This window comes from Lactuca virosa, chromosome 9 (assembly GCF_052849685.1).
Source record: "Lactuca virosa cultivar CGN04683 chromosome 9, Lactuca_virosa_CGN04683_v6, whole genome shotgun sequence".
NCBI classification, from domain to species: Eukaryota; Viridiplantae; Streptophyta; class Magnoliopsida; order Asterales; family Asteraceae; genus Lactuca; species Lactuca virosa.
The window spans coordinates 62,376,295-62,401,216 of record NC_136434.1 but is presented as its reverse complement, the minus strand read 5'-3'; the positions used below and the strand labels follow the sequence as shown (position 1 = coordinate 62,401,216).

Sequence of the window (24,922 nt, the reverse complement as noted above, 5' to 3'; positions counted from 1 at the left end):
CGATGGGGGCATGCTAACTCTACTGGATCGACGAAGAGGTAACGAATTGTTAGTGGGCTCAACAGTATCAGTTTCAGGTTGAGAGCCAATGTCGTTAAAAGTTGCTTCATTGGATGATTCTTGAAGTTCCTCAAGATCAATTGCACTCCCATTATCTCATTTGGAAATGGGCTTTCTTTTACGAAAGACTCATCCTCGAGCTACAAAGACCACGTTCTCACTTGGTATGTAGAACAAGTATCCAAATGAATTTTGTGGGTAATCAATAAAAATACATTTATCGACTCTAGGTTCCAGTTTGTCTTGGGTCTCGTGTCTAACGAAGACCTCACAACCCCATACCTTGATATGTACGAGTGGGGGAGGTTTCCATTTCCACGTCTCCTGAGGTGTTTTGGAAACCTTCTTGGTAAGAACAAGATTGAGGATATGGGCGGCTGTTTCTAAGGCATACCCCCAGAACAATATAGGAAGCGAAGCACGACTCATCATAGAATGAACCATGTTAAGCAAGGTTCGATTCCGTCTCTCAGCTACACCATTAAGTTGTGGAGTTCTGGGAGGTGACATTTGTGAAACAATTCCACATTCCTTAAGATAGTCGTTGAACTCGATATTAAGATATTCTACGCCTCTATCAAATAGTAGCATCTTTATCTTCATTCCCAACTGATTCTCTACGTCGTGCTTAAACTCTTTGAACTTTTGAAAGGTTTCTGATTGATGTTTGATTAAATAGATATATCCATATCCACTATAATCATCAATAAACGTTACGTAGTAGCAATTTGCATCTCTTGTGGCAGATCTGAAAGGCCCACATACATCTGTATGTATCAGGCCTAACAATCCTTGACATCTTTCACAAGAGCCAGTGAAAGGTGACTTATTCATTTTGCCTAATATACAAGACTCGCACTGATCTTCTGATTGTAGGTCAAACGATTCCAACACTCTATCATTCTGGAGTTGGGCAATATCTTTCTTGTTTATATGCCCAAGACGACAATGTCGTAAGCAAGATTTTGTCCAAACTATTGGAAGAATCAATATTATAAACACAATTGCCAAGTTCATTCACACACATAACAGTTTCATAGACACCATTACAAGAATAAACTTTGAAAATAAATACACCATTTTTATAAACTAAAATTGCACCATCATTATTATCAAAACTATAACGATAACCTTGTCTAAATAAATCATGAAATGAAATTATGTTTCTTTTCATTTCTAAAGAATAACAATAATTATTTAAATCAATCCTAACACTACCATCAAATACTAGCTCATAAGTCCCAATCTTGGTAACAACCGACTTTTGCCTATAACCCATGATCAGGTTCAGCTTCCTATGTAACATCCTAAAATTTCCAATAAATTTGAACTTTTTAAAATAACATAAATCATCCATTTAATATCTTCTATTCGAAACAAATGAAATACCAAACCCCAAGATCAATTCAATTTCCAAACATTATTAGTTATAATTCTAAAATTCATGAAAACATAACCAATTCAATATCAATTCCAAAAAAACAACATCCCGCCTCGAGCCAGTGTGTACAATCATGCCCGACCATCATGTGTACCTTGTGTACCTGAAACAGTATTTTTAAGGGAAAAGGGATAAACACAAAGCGTAGTGAATTCCAAACATACAGTAGCATATCATAATAGCCTTACCCCTAACACAGATACAAACTGTATCAACACGTAACAACACATGCATGTTAAAGAACACATCAATAACAAACATGCTCCTATTATGACACATTGGATAGGCTTGATCCCCTTGCTCAGTACATCGAGCCCTTGGGACACATTGGCTAAGCCTGATCCCCCCTACCCGAACCCATTGGGACACATTCGCCATACCCGAACCCATTAGGGTCCATATTTTTCAAAACTGTGTCACATACAGATAGATTAAGTTCTTATCCTTAAAGTAGTATTCGCACACTCCCATACGATTTTTCTATGATTTATGACGAATTTTACAAAACTGTTTCGCATAGCAACTCATTCTGGACCAGGTAAATGGTTGTTTTACCCTAGTTAAAGACATTTCTAATTTTTAGTCAAAACTAATGAAATGTAGTAGATTCATATACCAAACGTTGGGCACTAATCTCGACTTAAAATGATGTTCCATAATTATTCTCTAATGTTTCTAAGACGGGCAGAATGAGTATTTTTTCATAAATTCACAGCTTTGTTATTAATGGGTTAATTTGGAATCTTAACCCATTAATTCACTAACCAAAGACCTTCCCTGTTGTAATTGTTGTAATTGAGTATCTAACAATCGCTATAAGCTGCAATAACATGAATACCAATTGTTGGTGCCAATTACAATTCAAAACGTGAGGTTTTCAAAGAGAACTAAAGTACATTGCCTAGAAGATTATGACTTCAATTTAGGGTTTAGCTATATTCCGACTTCAAGGCTTTAAAGAATGAAGATGACATCACCCATGCCACAACAGAAAGGTAGCAACAGGTGGTCGAATGGCAGCCATGGCCAATGGCCATGGTGGTCCTCGGTTTGAAACAAAATCGAAATAAATAAGAAAGAAGAAAGAAAAGTCCAATTGTTTACCTAGCAATCGAGATTCACAGCCAAACCTTCACTTGGATCGACTTCTTCTCCCCTCTCGATCTCATTCTTCCTCTCCTTCTTCTCGGTTCTCTTTTCTTTCCCTCTCTCGGCTGCAAACCCAAAACCACGCACACACATATCACACAATTTCTTCTTTGGGCTTAACGAGGCTTAAATGGGTTAAATAATGGGTAAATTAGGCTGCCAAAAATTAAACCTCACACAATCCCGTCACCAAATAGGGCTGAAATCCAAAGTTTTCAAAATAAAACCCCAAGTTTACCATAATGACCAAAACAACCCCTTTAACAAAATCCTTAGCATCCAGGGTTTCTAACTTGTCATTTTCAACCCCTAACCCACAATTTATACACGTTTTTTGTTCTTTGTAAGTCGTTAGTGGAGCGTGTGTGGTTAACCGAAACACTAATTGAGGACAACAAGGTTGAACAATGGCACAACTCGAGTTTATTGTTGTTGATGGAGCGTGTGTGGTTAACCGACACGTCAATGTGAGATCATAAATAAGAACGGGTTTTTCATATGAGTTTGCATGGTTATTCACATCTTGTTTGTGATCCTCGACATCCATTCAGAAACCGAAGAGCATAATATGATATTAAACATGCCATTAAATAGTTTAATGAAACTCAAAAGATCTAGGAATGGTAAAATGCTTTACACACCTTAAATTAATTGGCAATTAGATTACGACATCCATCTTCTTAATTTCGAATTGCACTTTTGGATCCTAACCTTGAATCTTAAATTGGGTTAAAATATTTAAGGAATACTCAACTAACTAAAATCTTATCTCTCATTATAGATGTCTGAAAATGTTGATCTTCCTCTTCCTCCTCCTCCCCATCCACCCACTCAAAACTTCCATCTCTTGTCGATCCTTTCAAAAGAAAAGCTTACTGGTCCAATTACATGGATTGGATGCGAGATTTGAAGATGACTTTGAGATACGAGAACAAAGAGTATGTTTTCGAGAATTCAATCCCAGAAATAAACAAATAAACTGCTATCATAAGGAACTCGCTAACTACAATCAGCACGTAGATGATGTCACCAAGGTCGCTTGCATAATGATTGCAACCATGACACATGACCTTCAAAAGTCCTATGAGGACTACTGGACTTAAGAGATAAACTTGGATCTTGCTCAAATGTTTCACAAGAAAGCAAGACAAGAGTGTTATGAAGTCATGAAGGCCCTGATGGCATGCAAGTTGAAAGAAGGGGAATTAGTGTGTGCTCATGTGCAGAAGATGCAGGGACATGTTGAAAGGCTACAGAAGCTAAATGTGAATTTCGAAAAGGAGCTAGCCATTGACATGGTGCTCAATTCTTTGCCCAATAGTTATGATCAGTTCATTCTGACTTATCATTTCAACAATACTAAGACTACATTAAAATACATATAGTATAGTAGCAATATTGACTTTTAATTATACATATAGTATTATAACAATGATAAATATGTATAATACAATAAAAAAGAAATAATCTATTAAGAAAATTAAAATATAATTAAATATTAAATAAATGTAATTAATAATCCAATAAAGTAATATTTATATATTAAAAATAATATTTATTAATATATAATAATACAATAAAAAAGTAATCTAATAAAAGAAAATTAAAAAAAAGAAATAATTAAAAAAAATTAATGTATAATAATTGAATAAAATTAAACAGAGGGTAAAATTGTTACTTTAAAAAAGTTAACAGCCAAGCTGTTAAAGTTAATATTTTTGGACCGAAAATGCACAAGGTATCCAAAATTGGACCACTTTTGCACCATAAAACATTTTTTTTTACTATAACCACATAATTTTGACAACTACATGGACCATTTTTACAATTTTGTCTTTTTTTATAACCTTTTTAAATTTTAATTAATATCCGGTAAAATCGAAATAACAAAAACAAATCCAGGATACTATATGAATCAAACCACACTTAAATTAAATGATCAAGTTTAACAAACCAACTAAGTTCAAGTATTCAACTAATAAAACAACCTAAACAAATGAATTAACCCAAATTTGCATCAAGTCAACTTGCGATCAAATATTTTGTCCCATATATTAACTTTAAGTGCCAAAAGTCCAATATACCATTAATCATGGGAACCACCTTTGCATATGAGTCAAATTCATACAGTCTTCTTTTCTTGTCATGACCACCAACAACGTCATAAAATATTAGGTATCCTCAACTTCTTCACCTACAACTTCCAACTCTTCCATTTTTTTGTAAAGGCCGCCTACAAAATAATAATAATTTAAAAAGATATAAAAGTTATAAATAACATGAAGTCTACAATAAAAACTTTGCATTGAAATGAATGTTACATAAATGCTTCTATCTTTTTTCATTTGTAAATGTGACTACATCGTGATTCCTCATATGTATATACAAGAACAATTCACTATGTCGTGGATCACGTCCTAATTTCTTCTTCATCAAAATAGAATAAAATGTAAAACACATAAACATAAACATACAAATTTTGATGAACCATTAAAAAAACTTACCAAATCAGAAGCAACCTTCAAATGAGAGGCGGATACAACATTATGGGTAGGTTGTGGTATTCCATCAGCCACCCCATTACGCATATTGATCTTGTTCTGATCAGATTTCTGCTTGTACTCATCTGTATTCCATTTTGATTGCCAGGAGTTCCAGACTTCTATAGTGATATGAGTTGGTTTCTTGTCAGTTGGGTTTCTTTTTATGTTCCGCATGGTGTAGAGATATTGGCCATAACTTTGTGCCGCTTTACTTTCCCAAGCTTTCCTCACTGGTGTGTCTTTTGCTGCATCCCAATAACAATTTTTCTACATATAAGTTTAAATTTAAATGTTTAACAAAAAATAATTTAAAACATATAATTAAATACCTTGAACTCCTCCCAATATAATTCTCGCATTTTTTTGCTTACTTTTCCTCAAGTGTATCCTTCTGCATCTACTCTTCAAAGAAAGGATTTACTAATATACTTAGCACAAGGGTCGGGTGGCAGTAGCCTGCAAATAATATGATAGTTTTAGTTTTGAATCCATATGTATACGTAGACCAGAAATTTATATATTGAAAAACTTATGTAAGGTATAATTGGTAACTCACGATTTTTTCCAAACATCAATATTTAAATGTACATCTGGTCCATAAGCAGAGGAATGTCTTTGATCGCCTACAGTTTCCACAACAAATCCCTTAGCATTTGTTTTGGATGTAGTTACGATTGTTGGTGTTGGGGTAGATTATGGGGTATGTGTTGGGATAGATGTACATGTTGAGGATGTGGTGGTTGGTTTAGGTAAGGAGGGTGCGGCAGTTACTATAGGTGTTGATGGTACCAGTGTCGATGAAGGTGCTGAGGTTGTGATACTAGATGAAGGTGTTGATAATGTGGTAGTCGATATCGGTGCCGAGGATGGTGTCGATAATGTAGGTGTTGAAGTTTTGGTTGTAGATGTAGGTGCTGAGGATGGTACGATAATGTAGGTGCTAAGTTTGTTGTTGTAGATGAAGTTGTTGAGGATGTGGTAGTGATCGATGTAGGTGCTGAGGATGGTCTTGATGATTTAGGTTTAGAAGTTTTGGTAGTAGATGTAGGTGCATTGGTTGTGGTCGGTGATTTTGAGAAGTCGACATCTTCATCAAGTAAATGTTTGCTTAAGAATCTTGTAGTTGAAGTCCTGTTGCGGTTCAAAACCTGAGGTGCAATGAATCATTTTGTCTGAACACCGGATGCTACTTTTGATTTCAAGTTCGACATCTTTCCTGATTAAATGTAAAAAAATGTAGTCAACACCAATTTATTGAAGATGATAAGATCATGATGATCAGAGAACGAGATATGATGATCACAACAATAGTAAATAAAAATATATTAGATGAGTGAAAACTTATATCGCCAAAGTCAGTGCACAAACATAATGAAGAAATGTTTGTTTGGATCAATGATCCATCAGACATGATGGGAGAAAGTTTAAACCTAACTTCTAGTAAGGTAACTGACCATAATATGCAGTCTTAACGTGTTTAGGTTGGAGGGAAAAGACTTGCGAAATTTTTTGGATCTCCACTAATGAAAAATTCAAACTGTTAAAATACAAATTGGAGCTAATTATTTAGTAATTCAAAATTTTTAAAGTACTTCCAGCAAAATAGAAAGGGTAATTTTAGTATTAATGTGAAGAAAGAACAAAGGGTAACGAGATGTCCATACCATAACAACGGATATGCCATCATTCGATTAGAAATTATCTAAAAATTTTAATCCTCCCTAATAAATCAAAATCTTTTTGCCACATGTCCTCTTCTCCTTCACTTTGACACATGGCATTTTCTAGAATTTTTGAATTTTCTATTTTCCACTTGTCATTTTATTGTATTTTTCATTTTATTAAATTAAAATTCCACATTTAATATGTAAGGTAATATATATGTAAGGTATTTATTAGAAAATGTTTATATATGTAATGTATTCAATGTATTAAAGCCTCATTAATTTTAACAATTTAAAATTTTTCTCATTTTTCTTATAAATTCAAACTTCTCAAATTGTTAAAATTTCATATTTAATTTTTTTTAAATAAACTCATGTAATACATGGGTCTCACACCTAGTTTAAAATTATAAATGAGAGTTAAACAACATTAAAAAAATGTAGGTGGATAAAATGTAAATCTTGATGTTGATATGATTAAAACAAAAATTATATATAAACGGCGCATTTTGAGCATAAAAAATAAATATTGAAAGTTACAACCCACTGATGACAAGTGACACATGGGTTAGGTTTAAGGGTAATGGCATTAAGTCATATGGGTAGTGTTTAAGGGTAATGGGATTAAGTCATATGGACGAGGGTTTATGGGTTATGACATTAAGTCATATGGGTTAGGTTTAATGTTAATGGCATTAAGTCATATGGGTTAGGGTTTAAGGGTAAGTCATATAGGTTAGGGTTTAAGGGTTATGGCATTACTTCATATGGGTTAAGGTTTAAGGGTAATGACATTAAGTCACATGGGTTAGGGTTTAAGGGTAATGACATTAAGTCATATGGGTTAGGGTTTAAGGGTTATGACATTAAGTCATATGGGTTAGGGTTTAAGGGTAATAGAAATAAGAACAAATTACTGAAATCGTCCCTGTGGTTTGTGGAAAATTACGAGTTTGGTCCCTAACTTTTGTTTTGCACTCGGACCGTCCCTAACATTTCATTTTGTTGCTGTTTTCATCCCTGACAGAGATAAAAAGACTATATTGCCCTTTGTATTTTCTTTTCCTGTTTTTTTATTATTTGTTATTATAAAAATAATTATAATTAAAAATATACTAGATATGTGGGTCCTACTCTAAACCCCACATCACAGTCCAACCATCTCTCCCTCTTCTCTCTCGTATTAACTCTCTATCTTTTAGTCGAAGAAGATAAGAACTTCAGACCACCACCACCGAACAACCGCTCACCACCACCACCGAACAACCGCTCACCACCACCAGACATCCGCTCACCACTGTCGAAACGCCGCTTAAAACCAAGGAACTCCCATCTACTCCGCTTATGTATCCTTTCTCTTCCATTCGCTTTCACCTCTCTCGCCAGAAATCGCTGCCTCCATCACCAGAAACCGCTGTCGTTTCCATCGCAAGAGATTAGCTTGTTCATTACTTATTCGTCGCCGACCTAAAACCACCAAGATCTGTCTAATCCCTCACCAGTAGAAACCACTGTATCGACGCCTTGTCTTCATCTTTTCCAGTTTTGTTCTGTCCATGCCTTCGCCGGAAACCACTAAACCTCCGACCACCACCATTGGACTTGTATTATCCTTCCATAGTGCGAAATCGTTGTCAGATCTACTCAGCCCTCCACCACCAATGATTTTTGTAGTGTCGTTCTAATTTTGCTCAACCTTTCGTCGCCTACCCTTCCGGTGGTGTTCACGATCTATATTTGATTGAGAATCGATCTCTTTTGTAGGATTTGCTTTTAAGTTGTGGTTTAATGTTGATTGCTGATTATATATATATATATATATATATATATATATATATATATATATATATATATATATATATATATATATCTTTTAATTGTGATTTTGTAAAGAATGATATGGGTGGTTGTTGATGGTGGTGTTTGATGGTTGAACTGAGGTGGGAGGTGGTGGTTGGTAGAGGGGAACGAAGGTGAATGGAGGTGAACTGAGGTGGATGATGGATGGGAAAGGAGAAGGGGGAGGGGGTTTGTGGAGTGGTTGGACCCACTTATCTATTAATTATTTTAATTTATTTTTTTAATTAGTAAATAAGAAACAAATAATAAAAAACTGGAAAAAAAGAATATAAAGGGCAATATAGTCTTTTTATGTCTGTCAGGGATGAAAACAGCAACAAAATGAAATGTTAGGGACGGTCCGAGTGCAAAACAAAAGTTAGGGACCAAACTCGTAATTTTCCACAAACCACAGGGACGATTTCAGTAATTTGTTCTAGAAATAAGTCACACTTTTACCTGGCAATTTGAGACACGAATACACGAATATGTGAGAGACACGACACGACACGAATACATCTTGAAAATTGAGATAAAGCTTATTTCTCATCGTGTAATCATATCGTGTTAAATTCGTGGCTGACACGTTTTCATGACACGAATACACGAATAGCCAGGCCTGGTCACACTCCAATCAAATTTAACAAATATGTTGTGTTGTAAAGATTTATGTTATAATGACTTAATGCCATTACCCTTAAGCCCTAACCCATGTGACTTAATGCCATTACCCTTAAACCCTAGTCAATATGACTTAATGTCATAACCCTTAAACCCTAATCCATATGACTTAATGTCATCACCCTTAAACCCTAGCCCATGTGACTTAATGTCATTACCCTTAAACCCTAACCCATGTGACTTACCCTTAATTAAACCCTAACCCATATGACTTAATTCCATAACCCTTAAACCCTAACCCATATTACTTACCCTTAAACCCTAACCCATATAACTTAATGTCATTACCCTTAAACCTTAACCCATATGACTTAATGTCATAACCCATAAACCCTAGTCCATATGACTTAGTGTCATTACCTTTAAACCCTAGCTCATATAAATTAATGTCATTGCCCTTAAACCTAACCCATATGTCACTTGTCATCAATGAGTCGTAACTTTCAATATTTGTTTTTTTATGCTCAAAATACGTCTTTTATATATAAATTTTGTTTTAATCATAGCAACATCAAGATTTACATTTTATCCACCTACATTTTTAATATTGTTTAACTCATTTATAATTTTAAATTAAAAATTTTAGATAATTTCTAATATAATGATAGCATATCCGTCGTTATGGTATGAAGACCTCATAACCTTTTGTTCTTTCTTCACATTAATACCAAAATTGCCCTTTCTATCTTGCTGGAACTACTTTAAAAAATTTGAATTACAAAATAATTATCCCTAATTTGTATTTTAACAATTTGAATTTTTCATTAGTTGAGATCCAAAAAATTTCGCAAGTCCTTTCCCTCCAACCTAAACACGTTAAGCCTACATATTAGGGTCAGTTACCTTATTAGAAATAGGGTTTAAATTTTTTGTCATCATGTCCGGAGGCTCATTGATCCAAACCTACATTTCTTCATTACCTTTGTGCACTGACTTTGGCGGTATAGGTTTTCACTCATGTAAAATATATTTTAATTTACTATTGTTGTGATAATCATTTCTTGTTCTCTGATCATCATGATCTTATCATCTTCAATAAATTGGTATTGAATACTTTTTTTACATGTAATCAGGTAAGATGTCGAACTTGAAATCATAAGGAGCATCCGGTGTTAAGCCAACATGATTCATTGCACCTCAGGTTTTGAACCGCAACAAGACTTCAACTGCAAGATTCTTAAGCAAACATTTACTTGATGAAGATGTCGACTTCTCAAAATCATTGACCACATCCAATGCACCTACTTCTACTACCAAAACCTCTAAACCTAAATCATCGACACCATCCTTAGCACCTACATCGATCACTACCACATCTTCAGAAATTCCATCTACAACAAAAAATTCAACACCTACATCATCGACACCATCCTCAACACTTACATTTACAACCAAAAACTCAGCACCTACATCATCGACACCATCCTCGGTACCTATATCTACAACCAAAACTTCAACACCTACATCATCGACACCATCCTCGGCACCGACATCGACTACCACATCATCAACACCTTCATCTACTACCACAACCTCAGCACCTTCATCGACACCAATACTATCAGCACCTACAGCAACTACCACACCCTCCTTACCTAAACCAACTACCTTATCCTCTACAGGTACATCTATCCAAGCACATACCCCAAAATCTACCCCATCACCAACACCAACAATCGTCACTCCATCCACAACAAATGATAATGAATCTGTTGTGGAAAATGTAGACGGTCAAAACAATTCCTTTGCTTATGGACCAGATTGAAGTTTAAATATTGATGTTTGGAAAAAATCATGAGTTACCAATCATACCTTACACAAGATTTTTAATATATAAACTTTTGGCCTACATATACATATGAATTAAATAGTAAAAATATCATATTATTTGCAGGTTACTGCCACGACGCCCTTGTGCTAGCTATATTAGTAAATCATTTCTTTAAAAATTAGACGCAGAAGGGTACACTCGGGGAAAAGTAAGCAACAAAATGCGGGAATTATATTGGGAGGAGGTCAAGGTAGTTAATTATATGTTTTAAATTATTTTTTGGTAAACATTTACATTTAAACTTGTGTATATTTTTATGTGTAGAAAAACTGTTGTTGGGATGAAGCAAAAGACATATAAGTGAGGAAAGCTTGGGAAAGTAAAGCAAGACAAAGTTATGGCCAATATCTCTACAACATGTGGAACATAAAAAGAAACCCAACTGGAAAGAAACCACCTCATATCACAATAGAAGTCTGGAATTGCTGACAATCAAAATGGAATACAAATTAATACATGCAGAAATATAATCAGAACAAGATCAATATGCGTAATGGGGTGGCTGTTGGAATACCAAAACCTACCCATAACGTTGGATCCGCTTCTCATTTTAAGGTTGCTTCTGATTTGATAAGTTTTTTAATGGTTCATCACAATTTGTATGTTTATGTTTATGTGTATATATATTTTACATTTTATGGTATTTATGCAGAAGAGGAAATTAAGACGTGATCCACCACATAGTGAATTGTTCTTGTATACACATACGAGGAATCACGATGTAGTCACATTTACAAATGAAAAAGATAGAAAAATTCATGTAACATTCATTTCAGTGCAAAGTTTTATATTGTAGACTCCATGTTATTCATAACTTTGATATCTTTTTAAATTATTATTATTGTGTAGGCGGCCTTTACAGAAAAAAAAACAAAAAAAGGAAGAGTTGGAAGTTGTAGGTGAAGAAGTTGAGGATACCTAATATTTTAAGATGTTGGTGGTGGTCATGACAAGAAAATAAGACTGTATGGATTTGGCTCATATGCAAAGGCGGTTCCCATGATTAATGGTACAACGAAAGTAGCTAATTACATTCTGGAAAAAAAAATGTTGAACCGGAAGAATTGAGAGAGCTTGTTAATTAGCAGAAAGAGCAAAATGAATAACTTAAGGAGATATCAAAGGCCAAAGATGACTAACACAACATAAGAATCGAGCAGCTTAATAAACAACTACAATCAACATTGATTGTTATTAGTGCTTTTCAACAACTACCAAACTAGTAGATCATAAAGTGTTAATTTGTTTATTGCAAAGTATTTATTTTACATTAGCCACTTTTCATTTTCAATGTAATAAATATTTATTATTTTATTTTATGATATAAATGATATTTAATTTTTTGTTATTTTAGTTTTTATATATTAGCACAAAATAATTTGGAATTATTTTGTAAATTAATATCCACCTGTAGATATCTAGCTTTGCAACGAAAATATTCTTATGTAATTTGCTATGGAATCTGCTATAAAATAGACCCCAAATTTTGCTAAGGATTTCATTACCGCGGATTTAGCTAAGGATTCATCACTATGGATTTTGCTAGGGATTCATCACAACGGATTTAGCTAATGATTCATCACCACGGATTTTGCTAGGGATTCATCACCACAGAATTTGTTACGGATCCATTACAACGGAATTTGTGATGGAAGAACTAATACGGAATTCGCAACGAAATACTACTACGGAATACACGACGGAATACCATCTACAACGGATTTCATTTCGTTGGCACATTTATGACGGAATTATTGTTTCTGTTGCAAACCCTCGCTATGGGACTTTTAGGGACGAAAATAGTTCGTTGCAAATTACATCGCTATTCGTCTTTTGCAATGGAATTTCAACTTTTTGCAATGAATACCTTCCCTAGAAAAATCGACTTTTTCTTGTAGTGAAATTAATCTATAATGGTAATAAGAAGCAACATCTAGCACATTTGGAAGTTGTTCTAGAAACGTTGATCAAACACAAGCTTTATGCCAATCCTAGCAAGTGTGAATTGGGAAAGTAAAAAATTGCATATCCAGGACATGTGATATCTGAACAAGGAGTGGCAGTTGACAATGAAAAAGTCAAGGCGGTGGAAGCATGGCATATCCTCACTAGGGGTGGCAACTCTCGATCCAACCCATAACCCAACCTGAAAATAAATGGGTTTGGGTTGAGATTTTTTACCCGCCAACCCGTGTGTTTGTGTGTGTGAGTGTGTGTGTGTATATATATATATATATATATATATATATATATATATTAATGAAATCTTATTTCCCTCTGTAATATTTTGTATCATTGTATTCCTTCGCCTTCTGTATTCGTATAATTGTGTGTTAAGTTTTTTGCGGTTCCCTAATCAAAAAGAAAACATACATACTCACGAGTCACGAACGAAGAACGCATCCATCAGACCATCATTGGCCGGCGGCCGCTCCTCACGCCCTCACCCTATCACCCGTTCATTGTCGATTTGTCAATCGTCTACTATCCCACTTGTCGTCGACTGGTCGAGTATTTAACTCGCACACCACCAACCGACGGGAGAAAATTCGAAAAACATACAAATCGACAACCATCGCTCACTCACTCTTGTGCTCTGCTCCGACTCTAAATCGACCACTATATGACTTTATGTTTAAAACCTCTTTTTTGATGTTAGTGACTTTAATCTCTTTACAACTTTATGTTGAAAAAACCTCATTTCTTTTAAAATGTGTTGCTTATTTATTAAACGGGTTATGCGGTTTGGGTTCGAACCACTAACCTGTGAACCCGCAAACCCATATACTTAAACGGGTTATATGAGTTGGGTTGGGTTGAGGTTTCCAACCCGCTAACCCATGTATTATATGGGTTGGGTTGAGTTTATGTTTTCTGACCAACCAACTCGTGACCTAACCCAACCCGATTGCCAGGCCTAATCCTCACTACCATTAAAGAGCTCTGCGGATTCTTGGGACTTATAAGATATTATAGAAAAATCATATACGGTTTTACGACAGTGTAGCCCTTATTACAAATCAGCTTAGGAAGGATTGTTTCGGGTGGAATTCCTAACAACGCCAAATTTTTCAAAACCTTTTCTAATTGAAGCGGATGCATCGAAGTAGTTGTGTTAATTCAAGATGGCCCAGCCTATAGCTTATTACATCCAAGTGTTAAGGGTTAGAAATCGAACGAAATCAATCTATGAAAAAGAGTTGAGGGCGATTGTCCTGGCAGTCAAGAGATGGTGTCATTGTCTCATGAACCGACATGGTATGATCCGCACCAACCAATATAACCTAAGCATATAATGGAACAACGCGAAGTAGGCCCAAAGTATCAAAAAAAATGGATGAACAAGTTATTATTAGGGTTTGGTTTTGAAATTCACTATAAACCAAGATCCACCAACAAGGTAGCTGAAGCCTTTTCCCAGGAATTTACAACGAGCCCAAAATTGGGCGTTATCACAACAACTTGGAAAAATAAATCGCGGCTGACCTTTTCATACAACACAGGTGAAAGATGAGATAACCAATGGGGAAAACGTACATCTCGGATACACCATAGAAAATGGAAGGCAATAGTACAAGGGCAGAATGGTCATACCACAAAAATTAGATTTTGTATCCAAACTCTTGAACGAATTTCACGATTTTATCATTGGTGGTCATGCAGGGGAACTCAACACTTGTCAAATATTGGTTGTTGAATGGTTTTGGGTAGGAATGAGGGAGTCGATCCAGAAACATGTCCAAAATTATGGTGTTTGTCGGACTCAAAAGACATTATATACGCATCCCACAGGGCTTTTGCAACCGTTACCAATACCAAGTCAAGTTTGGGACGAAGTGTCTATGGATTTCATAAAAGGACTTCCCCACTCACATGGGTTCAATTCCAATCTCGTGGTGGTGGACAAGCTCACAAAATATTCACACTTCATTGCCCTTAAACATCCTTTCTCGCAATCACCATAGCCCCGTATTCATTAAATTAGCTGTCCGCCATCATGGGTTTCCGTCTACCATCGTATCTGGCAGAGACAAGGTTTTTATGAGCCTCTTTTGGAGATAATTCTTTAGCATACAAGAAACCAAATTACTAAGAAGTATTGCATACCACCAGCAAATAGACGGACAAACAGAAATCATCAACAGATCAGTGGAATTGTATCTACAATGCTTCATATAGAGAGTAAATCGAGCACATGGTCACAGTGGCTGCCTTGGGCAAAGTTCTAGCACAACATTGCATATCATACCACATGAAAATGCACCCCTTTTAAAGCCTTGTATGGTCGAGACCCCCCATTCTTAAATCAAATTTATAAAAGGGAAACAACCATATCAACAGTGGAAGAGTAACTTCTGGAAAGGGATGCAATCCTAGATAACCTTAAAGGGAACTTACTCCTGGCCCAACAAAATACAAAGAGATTGTGTAACGCCCGCAGATTCGGCTAGACATTTCGATATAATAGTTAATCTTAGCTAAATATGTAGTAGTCGTAATGACTATCTCGGAGATATAAGGAGCGCTTAAATACGACTTCATATGAAGAAACTATACTTCTTCGAAGTTTCACGATTAAAACAGCATGGCTATGCGCGTCGTAAAAAGTGAATTTTAGATAGGTTTGCTTATTAGCCCAAATAATCTAAACAAAAATCATAATAGTCGTTAAATCAAGAGCGTGCATACAGAGAACGTCCAAATCTAACTTCATATGGGGAAGTTATGATTTTCCGAAGTTTCAGCGTAACAGTTTGCAACACAGAAACCGAAGATCTCGTCAATATGATTCTATAAATATAAAGACAGTCCAGAATGGAGGTTGTAGGAGAAAGTTATGATTTTTACACAGACTTTAACAGTCTAAGCATGTTAAAAATATAACTTTAGAAATAAAATGATAATTATCGAACGAAGTCTAAACGAAAGTTGTAGATCTCGTCGAGCTACGCGTGGATACCAAGAACGTCAAAAACAGAGCTCGTATGGAGAAGTTATGAACTTTTGAAAAACTGCTAAAACATACGCGCTTGGGCGCACACCGACAAGACGTACGGCGCGCGTCTGACATTCCACCCAAACTTCGCCACGTATGTCTCACCTATTGGAGCCACATCATTGGACTCGACCAAGTGTGCGGCGCGCACCTACAAAGTGCACGACACGCCTTCTTCTCCAACCTATATATATGAGGGTCGGCTCATTTCTCCTCACCAATTCATCCAAATCCTCTGGAATCTCTTCCACCCCTTGGCCCCATTACTCCCTAGTTCCCAACTATTTTAGCGAGACCTTGTGGCATCAGAGCCATAGAATTAGAAGTTCCTAGATCAGAGTTCTACCCGCGCAGTTACCGGTTCTCGTTAGAAAGCTTTGTAAGTTAAGCTAAACTTTTTTTAAGTCAAGTGTAACTTATATTTATCATCGTAATCGTTATTATGAACCTATAAATAAGATTCATCAGTCCAAGTCAAAATATTGATTGATCTACTTTTGTGAGTAATGTCTAGGATGAATTTAGTGAAGTGTTTAAAGTGGGATTTTCAAACAATATACTTTGTATACCAAACGGACCCAACCTCCGATATGATCCTACATGGTTATTCCTTAGAGTATAGATCTTGATGTAGACATTGGGATTGTTGAGGAATCTAGACTATCATTAGTCACGAGGGATAGCAGACTAAGACTTAGTGATAATTAAACCTAGGTCATATCAAAGGAGAAGTCAAGTGCTAAAGTGAAACGCTGCTCAAATCTCAAGGAATCCACTTTTAGCAAGTGAGTGTATAGTTACTTTCATCTTACACATAGATATGAAGTATTTAGATGATTAAATGTTATATGTGCCTATTATCTGAGTTATGTTTAGATGAACCTATATGACGTGATTTTACTTGATTTAATTATATAAGTATTTTCGTACTTATGATATATATATATATATATATATATATATATATATATATATATATATATATATATAGGGTAGTGACGGGCGATGAGAGATGGGAGATGATTAGGAGATACCAAGACTTTCACTTGTGATGATTGTGATGTAGTCATCTAACAGAGTATAGATGACAACCACGGACTATTCTAAACAGTCTGGTGGAACACTAGCATGTTCATAACCTGTAGGTGATGAACTACTTGTCCATACGATGTACTTTACAGACATGTATTGCGGAGGAATATCTGAAACAGTACTGTTTATACGATGTTAACGATGATCCTTAGGAGAGGTCCCTAGACATATAAGGAAATGCAATATTGACTATGATTCTTAGGATAGATCCTTAGAGATGAATATATGAGGACGGGGATGGGTAATTGGATTAAATGTTCGATGTGAAATAGATAATTAAACAAAAAGCTAATTATACTAGTGTCGGTTGAAAACCCTACGTACTCACCAGGTTTCCAAACCTGACCCACTCAGTTTCTTTGTATTACATAAAGCAGTACCAAGATAATGATATTTGGATTCAATGAGAGATTCAAGAAAATATAGGTCATAGTATAAAAGATGTTGTAAGGCACGTTTATGCTTATGTTTCTTGTATCAGTTATGGCATCCCAAGTTTTAATAATCAATGAATATATTTCTTCGGAAAAACCTTTTATGGGACAAATTCCGCAATGTAAAGAATACTTTGTTTTAAAATACGCATAAATAAAAAGGTGTTTCCTTGCCGAGAAAATTAGGGATGCGACAGATTGGCGGGGATAAAATCAGAAGGATGCCATGTTCATGGAAGGGGATCGGGTGTATTTGAAGCTACAACCATATCGATAACATTCCACAACTCAGACCATTCCAAAATTAGCAACCCGTTTTTATGGACCATACTTAATAGTGCAAAAAATTAGGGCAGGGACTTACAAACTCAAATTTCCCGAATCAACTAAGATCTATCCAAATTTTCATTTGTCCCAACTGAAAAAAAAAACAATTGGAAACCAAGTTGCCACAACAAACCTTTCGGCACAACTAACAGAAGAGATGGAGTTGAAATGGGACCAGAAGAAGTCAAGGGTATGCACATTCTATGCAGTTAATATCGGCGATTTCCAGGTGATTTCCAGGTGGGATATCGGTTATCGGTACCTTTCAAAATATCGGTGTCAAATATCAGTCCAAAATATCGGAACCGCAAAAATCGGTGATATTTACCGATATTTAACCGATATTCACTGATATTTCAAGGTGATTTCCAGGTGGAATATCGGTTCAGTAATTTTACTTACTTCTGTTAGTGTTAAATCATTGACTTAAGTCTTATGGTTTTAACTTATCTGAACCTGTTGTTATGTTAAGTGCTTAATTGTTAGTTTTAAGTCATAGACTCATGGTTTTAAGTCTTAACTGATCCTATTGTTGTGTTAATTGTTAAATATTTAAGTGTTAACTTGCTAGTTTCTACAGGTTTGATCATCTTGTTATGTTAAGTACTTAATTCTTAATCGGTGATGATGATGATGATGATGATGATGCTATTAGAGTTGATGTGGAAGATCTTTATACAATAATTGGAAGCCTTGGTTGACGTGGACTTGGAGGAAGATTCCATGGCTTACGTATGATTATGCTTTAGACATTGACACTTTTGAGTTTTGACTTTTGATATTACTATTTTATATATATATATATATATATATATATATATATATATATATAAATTATGCATGATATAAATATACCGATATCTCACCTCGATAACCTATATCTCAAATATCGGCCCTTGACCGATATTTGATTTTGGACCGCTATAACTGCCAAGTGCACATTGTGATGGAGAACAATGGTCAAAAAAACGAAAGTGTTATCAAATGGAAGGATGTCCCAAAATATGACTCCACCTGGGAAGATGTTGCTACAATCCAAGAAAATTTTCCAGATTTTGACCTTTTAACCTTGAGGACAAAGTCAATCTTTAGGAACGGGGTAATGTGGTGCACCCACCAATTCAATTCATGTATAGGAGGAGAAAACAACAAAAATGACACGTTAAGGAAGGGACCACAGCCAACCATCAAGTAGCAGCAATCGTGGGGACAGAATAAGGGCAAAAATAGTAATTAGTGCAAAAGTTATCATCATTGAGTATAAATGATAGCCAAAGGACCTAGACAGCATCATTAGAGAATATTAGAAGTTTCCTTCATTTTGGAGATCATTAGCTTCTCGAAGTGCTAATACTATCTTATTTTCCTTGTTATTTCAATAATATTCCTCTGTTTTCATTATAATATTCCAAAAAAGCAATACAATCTATCTTGAATATGTTAGAATTTCTATCTTAGTTCATTACACAAACATTATGAATTTGATTGTCTAAGATGGTTTGGGTCACATAAGAACGTGTTGAACTTGATAGAGATGTTGAATTTGTTACATGTGCGGTGAAATATATTCGTCAATTTCCATCTAGATTTGGTCGATTAAAACAGTATGTCAAGATTAAAAAGTATAAAACTAACAAAGTTTGGCTTTGTCCTTACAGGATAGTATTATACCTATTTTATGTTAGAAAGAGCTTAACTTTATGAAAGAGCATTTTATAGGTACGATTGAGAACGCCATTTTAGGGACGATTTTCAAAAAAAACATGGGTGCCAACATCGCTGGTTTGGGCAAATGTTAGAAAAACAATCGGCTTCTATAAACTTTTACATGACCTTACTTTGAAAGTTTTCGGTACACATTATGTAACGCCACACTTTTTGGATCACATTAATTCTATTTTTGCAGTTTTGAAAAAATTCTTAAATGGGGCTAACGATATCAATCTTCTTTATATGGTGAAGTTAATGAAAAGTAAATTTGATAAATACTACAGAAAATTTGAGAAGTTCCATATGTTGGTGTATGTTGTTTTCGGGTATTATCCAAAAAAAAAGTATTTGGAGGTTTTGCTTTTAGAGGTTTATTGAAAAGTTGATAAAGTATCAATTCTTAACATTGTTATAAATGCTATCGAGGAACTGTTTAAAATCTGATAAAATTATTCTTTTATTCCACATTCTATTTCTAGAGCTTCCTAAGCTTCATCATTAACACCAGCCGATATTGAACCCGAAATATTAATAAAATAATTTTCTTAATAAAGATGACGATGAAAATAGGTAGTTGTAGAGTGAGTGAAGAAGATGAAACCAATTCCCCAAAGTCTGACATCTTGAACTGGTGGGGGGTATAGCCCAAGGTTTCCAATTTTATGATTATTGGCTAAATAGGTCTTGGCAATTCACATATCGATTGTGGCTTCGAAGTCGGGTTTTAACACAAGTGGAAGAGTTTTGAACCCATTTAATAATTTTTTGACTCCTAAATTGATTGCATGTTTGGTTTATTCACAAGATTGGGTACGTTAAAGTTCCATCCCGATGGATATTTAGGAATGTTGGGAAAATCCTAAAGCTGTTGAAGGAGGTAATCATGGTGCTTTTAACATTCCTTTTTTAACAAACGCCTTGTTTCCGAGTTTTTTTGTAAAGTCAATAAAGGAAAGGGAAGGAAAATTTTGACCAGAAAGAAAGGGAGGGGAAGGAAAATATTCATTATTTCGTGTTTCCGAGTTTGAAGGAAATGAAAAGAAATGAAAGGAAAATTTTAAGTTTTTGTATTCCCGAGTTAGGAGGAAAAAGAAAATAAAACTTAAAATTTTCCTTCCCCTCACTTTCTTCCCAAATCCGCCCAATTTGAGAGGAAATTTTGTAAGGAAAATATGACTCCAAAATCCTTTCCCTCCCCTCACTTTCATTCCATTAATGAAACTCGGGAAAACGATTTTCCTTCGACACCCCTCACTTTCCCTCCGTATCCTCCCATTTTCCCTCCTTAAGTAGAACTCGGGAACAAGGCTTTCAGGTTTCAATTAATATTTGACATAATTGGTTTTATATTGTCAAATTGTAGACCTCGACAAAGATGTTAATCGTCAACCTAGAGGTGAAGCAATATACTTAGAGGTACAATTTTGTGTTTGTGTATGAGTTTTTTAAGATGATTTGCATAAGATATTAATAACTTGTCTCTCTTTAATTTAGTTGATTCCCAAGATTGGTTGTCTACTTGGCAGCACTACACTTGAGAGTTAAGACTTGGCAATTAGCATATTGGATCATTGACACTTAAAAGAGTTAAAACTTTAGAAAAAACATTTGATCTAATGGTGACTTGATTTAACTTAGGTTTAATTCATTTGTTTTGGTTGTTTTATTAGAGGTTTAGAGCATCTTCATTTTGACACATGTTAAATTTGTATATGTAGTTTTACAACTAGGCACCAAAGAGATCATAAGAGATATTGTCAACAAGTGTTACGCTGATCTTTGATCTTTTTGAGATGAGATCCAAAGATGTTAATCTTCGGAATAAATGCATGTGTTTCTTTTTACTTATGTGAAATTCATACTAAATAAACAGGATGCATATCCAAAAAATAATAAAAACTTGAAAAGAAAAGAAAGCATACCTATACAACAAGCAGGCTTGCAAAAATAGATAAATCTTTGTCTATAGTCTAACTTTGGATCCAGAAGAAGCAGGTATCATCATGTTCCTTTTCATCCCCAAACATGCTTTACACTAATGCAAAAGCACAAGAAAACTAAAGCATGTTCACAAAATAGTGAAAGAAAAAAAGAAGCCGCATTTATAGTCATGATGTAAATATAATTTTCTATATATATCCCATAATCAAATGGCATTGTGTTTAGATATTTAAAAGAAGGGTACACAGGAGGAAGGAAGGTGTCAAGAGTTACCTTCACTTGGAAAAGAAGTGTACATTCACAGTTGTGATAATGTTCAAGGTCCTATCTGTTATGCATGCCAGGATAAGATAGAACAAATTGTTCTGTGTTTGGCATGCATTGAACTCAGACTGGGATCGATGTAAATGGGACAAAAATTACATGTTTTTTTGTCCCAGCCTGCACCCATGCCAGATAAGATAAGCATGGTAGGTCATTGCTCTGGCAGGGTGCAGGCATGGCCCTAGCCCCCTCATCGGGGGCGCCCTAATCCAAAACCCTCATCAAATTGTTGCTGTTGAGTCTGCAAACACATGGCATTCAAAGAAAAAAGTAAAATAGCAATCAACATACCGAAAATATAAATATAGCTAAATTCAGTCGCATGTCATCCCAGAGTACTAGAAATATGTTACCTGTGCCAATTGTTGGTGTGCGTGTTCATGAGGATGGATGAATGTCATCTCAGGCTGCTGAGAAGGGTACTGCATGTATACACCATGACCATGATTAAATGGAGTCACCATTGACTCTGAAGGTCTGTAACTGGGCAAGGATGGTGCAACCCATTGAGGTTGGTGTTCCGATGGAGCCCTATGAGTTGACCCAAGTTGTGGAAACTCGGTGTTGTAGTTCAAAACAGGTGTGTACATAGGTTGTACAAGATACGAGCCTACATTAAACCCAAATCCCGGATCAAATCTTTGTGTGTATCTGTCATAGCTTCTATCATAATCGGGATCCTTTCTTTCAACTTCATGATCACGTAAGATAGCCACTCTACTATTACTTATAGACCTTACATTATCCATGTCTTCTTCTAATGAACTGCTTGCATTGAAGCAGAATATTCTTGCTCGTGCCCGATTATATTCTTCTTTTCTCTCCTCCACACTTTTTAAGCTATTGCTCCTTGGTGAATTTGAATTTGGTCCACAAGAAATCTGTGATGTCTTATTGGGCCTTTGTTTGATTGCAACCTTGACAACATTGGTGGTGGAGTTATGGGTGGATGGTTTTATAGGGATATCAGCTAAACGTATTAGAGGAAGATGGGATTCAGAAGTCTTTTGGATGATAATTTTGGAACCAGAACCATCAGGAAGGTTATTGTCCGGTGATACCATGGAGTGAAGAGAATAGTGGTGAGCCAGACGATGTGCAGCTAACCTCAGATAAGAAGTAGGCAGCTGTTGGAACTCCATTTGTTGTTGTGAAGGATCTCTAATGAACTTCTCTACTTCCTGCTCCAACCGTAGCACTGAAAATCACATAAACATTAACGTTGATGGAAGTTAGTAGTAACAGATTCATAAGAGTTCCTGGAAAAGCATTATGATGATTGAAAAGGACTAGTCACAGGATACACACCTGATAGACGTTCCCTGGGGTTTTGTACAGCTTCACGGAGGAACTGATCGACAGAATTCACCGTGTCCTCTAGTACACCACCAGACGAGGACCTAGCCGGAGCTGAGGAAGCCGAAGTGAATTCCGAAAGAGACGAAGCAGAAGTCAGATTGGGGGATGTGTTGTCGGATTCCCGCTTAGAGGAGAGCATTAACCTGCTCATGGTAGCGTCTATGTCGGCAACTTCCCATGAATCCGGCGGATCTTCTTCAAATCCTCCTCCGAGATCGTCTACTGAGTCCGTCATGGCGCTGGTGGTGATTGTAATAAGCGATTGACAGCTCAGGGTTGAGTGTTGGAGGCGAAATCATTAATAGATTGGTGATTGTGATGACGGTGGTCTCAGGTGATCTGAGATCGAAGAAGAAACCCTACGTAAGAAGATTTTGAAGGATTTCATGAAAGAAGTAACGATGATCGAGAGATGGATCGAACAGGATTAACAATTTAGCCCAGAATAATTTAAATTCTAAAGACCGAACAATTTAGAAAGTACTTTGGTTCTTGAGTAATGTTTTATAAATCGAGTTTTTACGGATTTTGATTCAACTGGTCAATTTAATTTGTAAAATATTTATGTTGTTTTTTTATTTTAGATGTGAAAATGATCATGAAGTTTATCAAACAAAATATAAGAAGTCCAGATAGATACGAAAAAATAATCAAAGTTTGTTATGTAAAAAATTTTATTTTCATGTGTATTAATTCAATTTAAATGGTTAAACCGGGTTTTAACGGTTCAATTTAACCGGTTCAACCGAGTTTTTGTAAAATAAGTCATTTTGTTCTGATATAGAAATAAGCATAAAATCGGTGCGCCAATGTAGGACTAGCCTACTTGGCAGAGGTTTTGTCTCTTAGATTGGAGGTCTCGGGTTCTAATCTGGGCGTTGGTGATTTTACTAACCTGGTGTTATTAACTTTTTACCACTAATCATCCGTTCAAAAAAACATAAAATCGGTGTTAGTTGAACCGTTCTCTTCCCCGGTTCCGGTCTAACCGGTTCAACCGGCTAAACATAACTTGACTCCATGATAGAGTTAAACGAGAAGATAGAAAGATTGTGTTGGAGGTGGTTCATTGCAAGGAAGCAAAAAAGAAAGGGAGGAAAACGGGGCAACGTGGTTGTTACTACCTCCCCGGTCGATGTCACTACTCCATTCCAGCATGTAAACAATGTACAAAACAAGGTTTACTACTTCGTTAATGTTTCTGTATTGGGTTCATGTATACCAATAAGCAGCGCTCATCCCGACTGCAGCCAACATATGATCCTCTCAATCCTCACCATTGATGCAAATGGTCTTCAATGCGTGCGCCACAGTGGCACTGGCACCCCACAGTTCTGGTGCTCGATCGGAAAAAGTAGTCAAACGAGGATAGCCAAAACCGACAAGGTCACGATTTACCCAGATCCATCGGTCTTGCCAGTTCTTCTTCGGAGCTTTTTGGTTAATAATGAAGGCATGAACACCCCGCGTTTGGGAAAAAGTCTGAGCACTGGATTGAGTAAAAGAATTGAAGAAAGCTTTGAATGCCCAA

The 24,922-nt window shown here is 35.7% G+C and overlaps 1 protein-coding gene across 4 annotated transcripts; it reads right to left on the bottom strand.

Moving 5' to 3' along the window:
• Window positions 1–1,457: 1,457 nt before the first annotated feature.
• On the bottom strand, window positions 1,458–23,869 carry LOC145141288 (uncharacterized). Of its 4 annotated transcripts, XM_079074580.1 has the most exons (8): window positions 23,341–23,869; window positions 22,386–23,230; window positions 21,982–22,273; window positions 21,690–21,802; window positions 5,750–6,409; window positions 5,523–5,649; window positions 5,155–5,438; window positions 4,577–4,883 (listed from the first exon to the last, which is right to left on the bottom strand). In XM_079074580.1, the coding sequence occupies exons 1-3, from the start codon at window positions 23,624–23,626 to the stop codon at window positions 22,223–22,225; spliced, it is 1,182 nt and encodes a 393-aa protein (XP_078930706.1). In that variant the 5' UTR covers window positions 23,627–23,869; the 3' UTR covers window positions 4,577–4,883; window positions 5,155–5,438; window positions 5,523–5,649; window positions 5,750–6,409; window positions 21,690–21,802; window positions 21,982–22,222. The 4 variants fall into 4 exon arrangements, with proteins under 4 accessions (XP_078930708.1, XP_078930706.1, XP_078930707.1 ...); XM_079074581.1 differs by lacking the exon at window positions 5,750–6,409; XM_079074582.1 differs by lacking the exons at window positions 4,577–4,883; window positions 5,155–5,438; window positions 5,523–5,649; window positions 5,750–6,409 and adding an exon at window positions 1,458–1,604.
• Between the last annotated feature and the right edge of the window lie 1,053 nt (window positions 23,870–24,922).